At 44.1% G+C, this 12605-nt stretch overlaps 1 protein-coding gene across 2 annotated transcripts in view; it reads left to right on the top strand.

Annotated features, from left to right (window-relative positions):
* The window catches only part of LUC7L3 (LUC7 like 3 pre-mRNA splicing factor), a 200642-nt gene extending 189149 nt beyond the window's left edge, over positions 1 to 11493 (top strand). The window contains exons 10-11 of one of the 2 annotated variants that reach the window (XR_014966556.1): positions 9521 to 10684; positions 10721 to 11493. Coding sequence is in view for 1 of the 2 variants with exons in the window: in XM_085617151.1 (XP_085473277.1) it covers positions 9521 to 9681 (161 nt within the window). In the remaining variant the exon portion in view is untranslated. The remainder of the gene's footprint in view (positions 1 to 9520; positions 10685 to 10720) is intronic. The other variant, XM_085617151.1, reaches the window with a different exon arrangement.
* The last annotated feature ends 1112 nt before the right edge of the window (positions 11494 to 12605 follow it).

The following is a 12605-nucleotide window of genomic DNA, read 5'->3' as shown; positions in this document are numbered from 1 at the left end:
ACACTATACTCAGCATCATCCTGTAACCATAAAACATATTAGGTACAGTATCACATTAGGCTTGAAATATATTCTGCGCCAACCTAATCAGCCTAAACATATTAGACCATAACCTCCTAAGCATAACTCACATTAGGAAATACTCTTACCAACATAAAACCGCAGTAGGGTATAACTCATACCTAAACCACAGTAGAGAATAATCTCACATGCATAAACCACAGTATGCAAAACCTCATAATGATAAAAACACATTTAGAGGCATAAATCAGGGTGCATAAAACAGTACATGAATTAAATTTCCTGCGCACCTACCTAAATTACAACTGGCCATCTCCAAGGGGCTCAAATGCCCTATGTCCAAAAGTCAGGGCACGCTGCCAATGCAGCAGAAGTTAGGGGTGCGCAATTGCACAGACCTTAACGTTGCAGCTGCCCACTACTTGCTGGGCAGCTGTACATGTATGGGGCAAAGGAGTGCATCTCACTCCTAACTTCAAACATGCCCCTGAAGAAAGAACAGCCTAAACGGTGCAGCTGCCCACTACTTGCTGGGCAGCTGTGAATATTAAAATGAGGCCTGGACACTCCTGGTGCCCTTAGAACACATATACACAACGTTGCAGCTGCCTGCTCTGGTGCGGCGCAGCTGATAATGCAGTAACGGGGCCCTGGCACATCTGTTCCTTCGGGGCCTCACTGGGGCTTCTTACACAATATTGCCCCCATCGGTGCAGCTGCCCACTGTCAGGTGGGGCAGCTGGGAAAATCACCCAAATTGGTAGGGGCACGGGGAACAGCACGAAAGACAAAATATGCCCCTCTTGGAGCGCACTGGCGCTTAACACAAACTAGGCCCACGATGGGGCGCACTGGTGCATGTGCCTTGGACAGGCACACACCACGGAGAAGCCCCTACTCACCAGGCTGCTCTCTTCGCAGGCGGGGCTCTCTCTCAGCTCACGGGAGCCCCGCCGATGATCTGGGATTGGCATTCTGCTCTCCTCCCTCGCTGGGGAGGCTTTGCTGCTGCGCCTCACCCCCTCTCTCCACTTCACCCGGGCCCTTCGCTGGACATCCTCTCCGGCACCGGGGCTAAGGCCGGACTCTCTCCGCTCTCCTGTGGACCCGGGGCCGGGTTTCCCTCATTAATGCGGAAGTCCCGCCCCGAGTCAGGCACCACACTGCCTGACTTCTGCTCTGGCCACGCTGCGATTGGCAGCCTGCAGCCGGTGTATTTCAGATCGGGCTGCGACGGTGTTTCTCCTCCAGCAAAGTGCGGGGTGGGCACCCGCCATTTCGAAGGTGCCCAATGCGGGGTGGCACCCGCTATTTAAATAGAAAGATCCAGGCACCATGCGGGGTGGGCACCCACCATTAAGAAAATCACGGGGTGGGCACCCACAATTTGAATATAAAAATAAGCGGGGTGGGCACCCGCGATTAAGGCATAACGGGGGAATCCCTATGATGGGGATTCCCTCACCAAGGGTTGCAACTCAGCGCTGCGCAGCCCCCGGCTCTCCCTCTTCCAGGGGCATAGCTGGGCCTCCCTATGCCCCTGGGACCTTTTGCCTCATTTCTTCATTCCTAAGGACTTATGCTGTTTACCCCAGGACCTTTTGCTGTCTTCTGCACACTGTGAGCGCTTTATCCCATCTTTCCCCCAAAGGAGAGGGAGATCCTGGGGGCTGCGCAGCGCTGAACTGCAAACCTTGGTGAGGGAATCCCCATCATAGGGATTCCCCCGTTATGCCTTAATCGCGGGTGCCCACCCGCTTATTTTTATATTTAAATTGCGGGTGCCCACCCCGCCAGGAGGGCCCAGGGAGCCCTCCTGGCAGGTCCTCCTGGGCCCCAGCAGCAGCACGCCCCGCAGGAATCACACCAAGACTGAACATTTTCATGGGGTCACAGCCCCTATATTTGTACTAGTATTTCCTTTGTGTAAATGTGCAGGGCATGGAGATACCAGTCAGGACTGGTTTAGGGGGATTTGGAGCACTTTGTCAGGTGGGGGCTGAGTGATCAGACACACCACAGGGGGCGGAGCCAGCATTGTACCAGGGAAGCACCATCCTATTCAGTCAGGGGAGTTCTCCCCCCACCACTCTCAGCTCAGGTGTCCCATTCAGCCTAGCTGACTCACCCTGCCCACCCTGGAGCCACCCACGCCTCTCAGCTCCTGTCAATTAGAAGCCAGACATGCAATTCACATCAGGCAGGCAGACGCACAGCACACAGAAATGCCAACTTCTAAAAATGGCATTTCTCCACCAGTCACCATAAATCTGCGCACACCATTGCGCAGCATTTATTCTCACGAGTTCAGACATACTAAACTCAACCCTGCACTCCTCTCACACCAGGAATTACCATGGACACACATATCCCCCATGCATTCCTATGGGAGGGCAGGCCCATCTCACCACACGCACTCGGAGCACGCACTTTACACTGGACCACTAATACCAGGTCACAGGAAAGGCAAAAAGTTTAGAGGTCAACCTGCTAAAAAGGGCCAAGTCCAACACCCATTTAGACGTTAACGAGGCTATGATCGTTCTATGTAGTAGAAACTGCCCAGGGCGCAGGTTCTCCTCTGCCAGGAGTTCCTGGTACGGGATAAGAGTGCCGTCTTGAAAAAGGTCTCCCACGTCCTGTATCCCTTCCGAGGCCCAGTGATGCAACTCAGTCGCCGTCGTGTAGGTGTCCCCTCTTGGAGTTTCCAGCAGTGGGATAGCAGGTGCATATGCAATGGTGATTCTAGTGAGGAAGAGACTCCTATGGAAGCACTTGTACGCTACATTGAGTCGGGGATGGGCTTGGAGCAAGTATGGAAAATTCATAAAAGGCTGCTCTGCATTTGCGGAGGTTGCAAAGAAGACATGTCCGGCAAATAACGGGAGTATATCCACCTGGCGATCCATTGCAGTTGGGAGGCCAGGTAGTAATGCTCGAATAGAGCTTTCCCATGGACACTCTGTGGCGTGATGTCCCCCTCAGGATATGAGATCCCTAATGTAGATCTATGCATCTGCGTTTAGTAAGGCTGTGGGTAGTATAAGGAACAGAATTCAGGGAGTTATCCCAAATTTAGATTCACTGTAATGTCTGCTTCATAACAGAGCGATTCATGGTGGGATAAGAACACATACATTTGTTTAAAAACATTATGGGGAACGTGTGGCACGTGAGAGCTTCCCCTTCTTAATGACTCCATCGTCCTCTTCTTTCGCTATAGCTCGTCCTAACGATGTGCTCTAATTCTCTGCAATTGAAAGCTTCTCTGTCTGGTTTGCTCACCTCTTGGTTTTCCTTGAAATCATCTAATCCAAATACATCTTTTGATAATGGGAACAGAATATCTTGAAGTTTTGATCCTAATCCTTGACACCTTTTTCCGTTTTCATCCTTAATTTCCAATAACTATCAGTTGATCTTTGCCTTAATTCGCTTGGTAAAATGTCTGTCAGCCGTGTTCTTCCTTTCATAAAATCTTTATCTAAAAAGTCACTGCTTTTCAATTTTTTCAATTTTTTTATTAGTAAGCAATACATTTAATTGGCCGTGGTGTTTTTGTGTACTTTTTTCATACCATGTCTGTTTTAAATTGAGCCTCTACTTTAGTGGGGTTAATCTTTGAACTTCTGTTGTTGAATCCACCTAAATCTGTTGAACTCTGTTGTTAAAGCCTTTATTTTCCCATTAGGAACCTCCTTAAGTCATCACGTCTTTTAACCCTCACCTCTCCATTTATTATGTGCTCTGTCTATTCTTCTGTGCACTATTATCTTCGTATTCTGGTCATTTCTAATTCTGTTATGCATGACTTCCACAGAAAGTGTCTATTGTTTAGACCAGATTTTAAATCTGGTAATTTACTGCTATGATGTAGCAACAATTGATTAAAAAAAAAAAACTCGTTACCCACTGTTGGTAGGTCCTAAAGGTCTTCCTAGCGAGTCTGAGAGGGCTCTGAGAATCGGACAGCACAGGTTATCTGCTTTGACTGAAAGCACAGCAGCAGGAGTGGGACATAACTCAGTTACCAACTATAATTCTGCATCTAAGCTCCATTCTGTATACTCTTTGGTTTGGTTCTGCTGCAAAAATTGACTGCCTAATCTACTGTGATGCATGATGCCACATTCTTATTGAACCAATCACGGCCTCCTAGACCAATATCAACAATAAACTTATGTGATGAAAATACTGTATCTTTGTGAGAAAGTGCCATCTTTCTTGCATGGTATGCCCCCACTTTTTGCTGAATTGCTGAATGTACTTTGACTGAGTGTGCCCTGGACTCCTGCCAATCAGGTGTCCAGGGCCTATGTTCCTTCCCTAAAACAAACCAAACCCAAATTGGCAAACCCTGGCCACATGTCAGCCCCTGGTAAATGGTACCCAGGGCCTTGTGACCAGGGAAGGCCTCTAAGGGCTGCGGCACTCCTTGTGCCACCCTTAGAGGCCCTGTACCCTTACACACGCACACTGCCTTTGCAGGCTGAGTGTTTGGGTGCAAGACAAAAACAAAATCGACATGACACACATCCCTGTGTGCCATGCCCATCACCTACACTGCCCTGTTATACATCAACCACCCCTCTACCTGGCTGCCTTATGCCAATGGTGTGGACACAGGAGCAGGGGCCCTGTGCCCCTACAGTGCCCAGGTCCATTCCTGAGCACTGTAAGTGCAGTGCTGCCATTTAAGAGTACATGGTGCTGAGAGCTCGTCAAACACGAGCTCCACAGCACCATAATGGCAACACTAAAGACTGAGAAGTTTGGTGCCCCCTTAAACCTAACCTACAATCCACATCTGCTCTGAGGCTGCCTAGGCTGCCACCCAGCAGACATGTTGCTGGACCCCTGGGTAGGAGAGCCCCTGCAACAATGCACATCCTGGGCGAGGTGCTAAATCTCCTCCCCCAGGATGGGCAGGGGGAAGCTTCAAAGGCATGCTGCCTCTGTGAGCTTCCCCAGGCCACTGCAACCCCCCACTCTGGCAGGAAGCTTTGGCCGGAAACCCCAAATAAGGACATGGGATGTGCCAGCCTGCCAACCCCACCCCTCAGGTGGGGGAGGCGAGGTGAAGCACATTTCCGGGCTCTAGCTATCTTGAAGATGGGGAGCCCTACCCTATCAGGACTAGGCTACTGCCCCCCTCCCACAGGAGAGAGGCAGGATAGGGGGTGTACCCACCCAGTAACGCCCCTAAATCTAGTATTTAGGGGCACCCTGAACCTTCCTTCCCCAGATTCCAGATTCAAAACTACAAAGAAGAGCAAGAAGAAAGAAGACCTGCCCTGCAGCTGCTAAAAAGAGGAAGACACCAACTGCTTTGGCCCCAGCCCTACCGGCCTGTCGACCCTAGAACCTGCTCCTGCTTCAACCCGGCATCTCTTGTGGCCAGCAACCTCACCAACCCCGGAGGACCTGGCTACCTTTTGGCTCTAAGCCCCCGGGACTCCCAGGAGTAGAGGCTCTACTCAAAACCTACTTCTAATCCCTGGCAGCAGCCCGGAACCGCGAACCCAGCACACTCTGCATCAGCCAAGCCTGGCCAGTGCCGTAGTGAACAAAGACCCCGTGGACGACCCCACGGCGACGGTGACCCCGAGTCCAGCACCCAAGACCTCCCTCGACACTCCTGAAGAAGCCTGCAGCCTCCGAACAAGGTGCCCCCCTACCGCGATCAACAGAGGGTAAGATTTCCCGCCACCAAAAGGCGCCCCTGCACGCGGCGCCCTGCGGCCCCCTGTGCCCAATCCCGGGGTACCTACCCAACCTCCAACTACCCAACTTACCTCTCAAAGTGGTGGTGGCACCTGAAGAGTCCTCGTCCCCGAGCTTGCAGCCTTTTTCTAAACCGGAGATTTCCCAGTGAAATCAATTGAGCGCCCGAAGGCTCAAAAGCACTCTGCACCCAGCCGCCCGAGTGGCCCTGGCAGTGAAAACTCTACACCTACCTACTTCCCCACTTGCCCTGAGTAAGTGACCAGGAGCCCAGCTCCCACAGCCGCGTGGCTTGCCAGTCAGCAGCCACCAACCAAGGCCCCCCTATCCCTCATAGGATAACATTGGGCTTAACTCTCTCTGCACCCGGCTGCCCTAGAGCCGCTGAGGGTGAACCAACTGTACCTACCTGACCCTGGGGGACCCCTGAGTCTATGCCCAGAACCTCAACTCTGCCAGTCGAGTACTTACCCTTAAACCGCTAACTCTTGACTGACCTTTTCCTGAAATTTCTTCTAAGTGAGGACTTTTCAAATCTTAAAATAGTCACCAAAAATCAGCCTAGTAACGAAAACGAACTTACTCACCTGCTCTTAGGTGAGCTCCCAGTGCTGGATCTTAGTGCCCAGCACTGACTCTGAAAAATACTTACAACTGTACTTACCCTTAACCCAATTTTCTTCCATAGGAAACCATTGACTGTTTTTCTGTGAAATTTCTTCTACGTGTCGATTTCTGCAATCTTTAAATATTCTTCAAAAATCGTATAATATCTGAAAACGTAATTACTTACCTGTTTTGGATAAAGGTCCCAGTACTGAGTCTAGGCACCCAGTACTGGATTACAAAAGTAACGAGAACATACTGTACCTGCAACTTGAATTTTCTTCCATAGGGAATCATTGACTGTTTTCTTTGAAATATTGTCCAAGTGTCAACTTTTAAAATAGCTAAATATTGTTTAAAAATCATTACAGTAATTAAGTCGACTTTCATCACTTGATTCTGAGTACTGACCCAGGACTGAAGCTAGGATCCAGTCCTGGAATTCCAAAAGTAATCTAAAAAGTAATCTGTTGCACATAACTTGAATTTTCCATTGAGCTCAATGCATTGTTGTGTTTAAAATAGAGTTGCCTACTGCAACCACTTGTAACTGTTTACAAAAGTCAATTGCATATTGCAAAAGTATTTATATGAAACATCTCATTCTGAGAAAGTATATTTTAAATCCAAGTGTTGGTTCTAAAATAAAACAAGCATATCTTTTTTATATATAAACCATTGGCCTAGAATTCAGTTATTGAGTGTGTGAGACCATTTGCTGACTGAGTGTGTACAACAAATGCTTTACACTGTCCTCTGATACTGCCTTACTGCTCGACCAAGCTACCACTTTAGAGAGTAAGATTATATCTAACTTTAACCTCTGTCAAACCCTGGGGGACTGTGGACTCTGTATACCCTGTACCTATTAAGGAACAGTATATACAGAGCCACTTTCTCACACTCTTGGTATCAGTTTTGTGGTTATTTGAGTAGATGGTATATACTCCCGGGGTCTCCATCCTTTTTGTAACAAGAGCTACTTCTGCTCAATTAAAATTAAACCAAGCCAGCAGTGTTGTAATCGTGATCATTTCGGTCTAGGTTACATTCGTGCCCACCCTGTGAAAAATGACCAGCAGCGCTCACCTGAGTGCATCAAGCAGGTTTGCTACTTGTTGGAGTAGCTTGGTATAAAGATTTTCTATTAGGTGTCCTTGGCTCTATTATTTTTTAACCCCAATCCCCTCAACCTGCTGCAAATCTCTTCTAAAAGAGTAGCATCTCACTAGCTGACAATTCTTCTGACCCCAAAATCCAAGCCTACATTAGCCTTCACAATTGTTTTAGAAAGTGGTTTGGTACAGGGAGTTATCGTTGTACTCTGACCTAGTACTTTGAGCATCAAGCACACAGGAAACAAGGCTATAAGACAACAAATAAATTAAAATCTACATGTGCAGTCATTTACAATGTAGCCATAATCATAACAAAATGTGGACTAAAAAAAAGATATTAGGTGGCTTTGTCTGATGGCGACATTAGGCTATCGGAGACCATATATTAGTTGTAGCAGTTGGGGAGACTACCATTGGATGCTTTAATATTGAATGATGAAAATCTGGTTTCTTTACTAAACATTTTTTAGTAGTTTGATCTAGTGACCTATTGCTTGTTGCACCTTGCAGGAGGCAAACGGAAAGAAAGGAGTATTCATTAAAAATATAAGTAACAGACTAGAGTTTCAGCATGCAAAATAAACAATCGGATAGAGAGACATGGAAGGAAATAGTCCTTCAAAATTAAAGGCAAGGCATTCTGAATGGGCGGGGGGTTGTTCAGAATAACAGGGACGGGAGACAATTTGACTGAAACAGATAAAATTGGAATGAAATAGTAGATTTGCAGTATAAGATGTGAGGGGCACTCAATGGCAGGGTATGATTGGCAACGTAGCCTGGTGGTGATGGGAAGTAATCTATACATATGTGCTAGGAGTCCAATCTAAATGAGTACACCAGAGGAGCAGTTTGAATGAGAGAACTGCAATTCAATCCGAGTTACAGAGCATTTAAATTAAGCTGGGATGCAATCAGAAGGAAGGTAATTGAAGTGAGAGGCAGTTGCAGTGAGTAAGCAAGTAAAAAAAAACCCAAAAAAAACGGAACCAATAGGAGTGAGATTGCATGACGCAGAGTACACTGTGAAAGATCGCGGTAGGAGTTACTTCTGAATGGTTAAAGAAAAAGCGAATTACACAGAGGCCTTCAGAACACGAGAGGCTCACAAAACTGGAATGCTAAACAGGTAACCATTAAATAAGTGGGGAAAATGCAGTTGCATTGAAAATAACAAATGGCATTCAATAGAAGAGAAAATGATTTCTTATTGAAATACAGGAAGTTATTGGAATGATATACGAGAAAATAATCTGACTAATATTTTTTTAAAAGCGAACAACCAAATGACATGGATAGGAGGCAATCAGCATGAGAGACTGGAGGAAAGAAAAAGAAGGTGATCCAAATACGAAAGCAGTTATTCCCTGAATTTGAAATATAGACTGCTGTCCTATTGGGGGTGACTGGATGCAAGCCAAAGTGGAAATATCTTAATGCATTCAGAATGAGTGTTCCGGAGCAATCTAAGATCAGAAGCAGTTAAAATGAAAGGTAAGGAGGATAAGCATTTAGAAACCTAAAGAATGTGGACGTTTGAATGATGGAGATGGTTATTATTCAAACATGTACTGAAAGAATGGTAGAGGCAGCCAGATTTAAAATAAGACTAGGCATTCACAATCGAAAACAGCAGGAAAATTGTCTCGCTATTGAGAAAATCGGATCAAAAGAAAAGGAAGCCTACCCAAATGAAAGACTAGTAGGCATTTATGATTAACAAGAGACTTGGGAATTCCGAATAAGGAGGAGAGAGAAGCAATATGAAGAAAATTGACAATGAGAATCTGAAACTATAAAATTATGTGGAATTCTACGGGAGACTGGTGCTGAGAAGAAGCAACGCTGTGACAATGAGACAGGTGGAGGCATTCAGAAAAAGGCCGCAGTTACTCGGAACTAAGGGAAATATCAGAATGGATTCAGAAAGGACTGTAAACTATGCGAATTAGAAACAAGAGGCAGTTAGAATGAGAACAAAGTGACTTCTTCAATAAAAATGAAAGCGTATTAAAATTGATAGTTAACAGTGGTACTTTTGTTTATTGCAGAAAGGAGATATTCGGACGAAAAGAAGAGCAAGCGAAAATCTTCCACTGAAGAAAAATTGCGAGAAATTGCAAATAACGAGCCAATGGAGTGTGGGACTATCAACGAGGTCAATGGGACCAGTGAAGGCATTAAATCTGAAGGTGAAACTCAGTCCAATTAAAACTGATCTGATATGACCTCAGATCAGATGGAGGTAAGTGTATTTCTTTCATTGTTTAGGGCTTTTGTTACTGTTTGACAGTGCAGTGTAAGTATGCACGGATGAAGATGGAAGTAAGCGGATCAAGAAAACGTACTAAAGCATCCTATGAAGAAATACAGTGTAGTCCTGCAAAAGCATTTTGAGGTACATTTTGTCTCCGCTCTCTTGTAGCAGACTTGACCCCACTTAGCGTGCCTCTTTAAAAAAAAATGTATTGAGCTTTCATTGTGACCTGATACATGCAACCTCATCTGAGACATGCAAACTGCAGGGTCTGTTCTATTGTTTCTCTCATAATGGTAACTGTTTTGAATGTATAGTCTTATTTTGGCATTATAGAGACCACTTCATAACAATTAATGCTTCTGGGTAACATTCTGGGCTATTTTTCTTCATTTCAACTGTTAGTATTGATTTGTCAAGGATGTTTCTAGTATTTTTATTGCCTTGAATTCTAATGCAGTGTGTTCTATAACTCGAGAGCCAGTAGCATTGGATTGATGGAAGTGTAGGGCTTATGAATTATTGCAGCTGTCTACCATACCTCACACAGCGTTGGTGTTGTGAGCAGCCCATGAAAAGGCAAATTAAAAATCAAGGATTCAGTCAAACTAAGCAGGTACTCATGCCAGGTACTCCTTTCTCTACCGACATCCATGTTTGCATTATTTGTAATATAAGCTTGTTGTATGTATACATATATTGAAAATTATTTTGTTCACTTTGTGAAAATTGTATATTTTGTTAACTGAATGCAACTTTCTTTCAACTGTACATGATGGCGATGCACAGGCTGGCACTACTTTCTCTTGATTCATGCATTAAACACCCCTATAAATGCAAGCCTGTAAAACACATCTGATCACTTCACCTTATTAGGGAATATGCCTTCTAAACATTAACAATTGTAGGATAGATGGCTGGGGCTGTTACCAATACAATAACTAAAGATATTTCTCTTGTGGGAACTGCAACGTTATAAATGTTCACATGGCAGTTCTCATCAATTTACCCGCTTTCTGCTTAATTAACTATAGATACAGCTTTATATGGAGATAATGGTAAAGAAACAGTTTTTGTCGTTTAATGATCTAGTTAGAGATTGGTCAGTCTTTTGAAGATATACCATTGATAGACCATTCTATCTTATTTTAATATATTCAAATATAACCGGGACATATATGTAGCACAGTTTGTTTCATTATGTTTATATGAATGTAAAACCTTTTGTGTGCATTATCTAATTTGTCTCTGCCTTAAATTTTGCCTCATAGAATGGAGCTGTGACGTGGAAAGACATCCTCAAGAATACCCCAGCTGAATATCTTCTTAAAATGAGGTGAAAGAAATATATAGTGGCTTAGAAAAACATAAGGTCCACTGTGTTTTTTTTTTTTTTCTCTCTCTCACAAAATGCATTTCAACACTATTGTCTAATATCTCAGGTCCGAAAAATGTGTTAAATTAGCATAAATGCTGTTGAGAGAGAGAAATTGAGGTCCTGCATCTGTTTCCGTCAAGACATTTAAATCCATACGCGCAGTTCCTAAACCTGTGGTTTGCACAATATGTTGCCGAGTTTTCAGTATTGGGTATTAAAAAGAATAACTTTATTACATTGTATAAACCAAGTTAAAATTAATTCATGTGTATTCGTTGGCCGTTAGCTACTTCATCTATGAGGGAGAAAAACGTGTTCTCTTTTCCACTGTAATTCCGATGTTAAATATTCAACACTTTTTTCAAATAAACTTATTGTGGTAAAATAAACATGCTGCTTGACTCTTAATTTGTATAAGATGAATTTTCATTTTATGACCTGCAGTTTCTATAGTTTGCTGGCAAATTTATGACTAAGTTAATGGTGATAAAGGTAAGTGAAGATTTCTGGAATAAGACCTTTTGGTCTGATAGTAAACTGCCTAAAGTTCTACTTGGTGATTGAAATGAGTTGGCCTCATAAAGTCTTAACCATAAGGGAGCCAAAAGTAGATATTCTGAGTGGAAAAGTCCTCAGGCAACTTCTAAAGGATGGGCAGGGAGGATTGGGAAAGGAGACCTGGAGGAAGCATGCACCAAAAAGAAAGACATACAGCTCATCTTGTTCATCACTAAAGAGGAAGAGCTCGGCGGTGAGGCCCCCTTGCATATGAAACCCAACAGTTACTGCTGCCAATATTAAATATTTTTAGTAAAACGATGAAAGGCACTGCTCTCCCTCAGACCTGTCTGAACATAAAGAAGCACAGAATGGCCAACTTTATTTAGCTGGTGCCAGCAAGCCCAATAATAAGTATTATTCACACAGGCAGAGCTATGTAACTCAAACTTCAAACAATTGTCAGTGGTTTAGTGAGAAATAAGATTGGTTGCAGTACATTTGCACCATTAAGATTCCTGTGCAAACTTAAGTTCAAGCTGCATTCAAGCGGAAGTGCTTTCAGTGTCAGACTGAGACATGAACCAACAAATCAAATACAATTATATACAGTGAATCACTTTTGGCCCCACAAAAGTGACAGTGGTATATTTGCAAACCATGAATGTTTAATAGGAGATTAGTAAAATTACAAATTCAAATAAGTTGAAAATCCGTAATCAATTCATGAATGCGTTAGTCAAAATGATTTAAATCAATTTAAAATCACAAATGCAAAGACAAACTTTTAAAGTTATCATAAAGTAAATCAAAGCAGTATCTTTTCCTTTGAAGAGAAGTTCCCTAATATGCTAAGCTAAGAAAATCTGAAATTTAGTGAGGGGTCACGCAGAAGGTGCCGGCGAGTAAAGCCTATAAAGGCAGAATCAAATGAAGATTGTCAAGCGATTGAGAAAAGAAATCTGCCAGGAGTCTAGCTCTTTTGGGGAAGGGCAAAGAAAGT

This window comes from Triturus cristatus, chromosome 7 (assembly GCF_964204655.1).
Source record: "Triturus cristatus chromosome 7, aTriCri1.1, whole genome shotgun sequence".
Lineage (NCBI taxonomy): Eukaryota > Metazoa > Chordata > Amphibia > Caudata > Salamandridae > Triturus > Triturus cristatus.
This window is presented reverse-complemented; position numbering and strand designations above follow the sequence as displayed.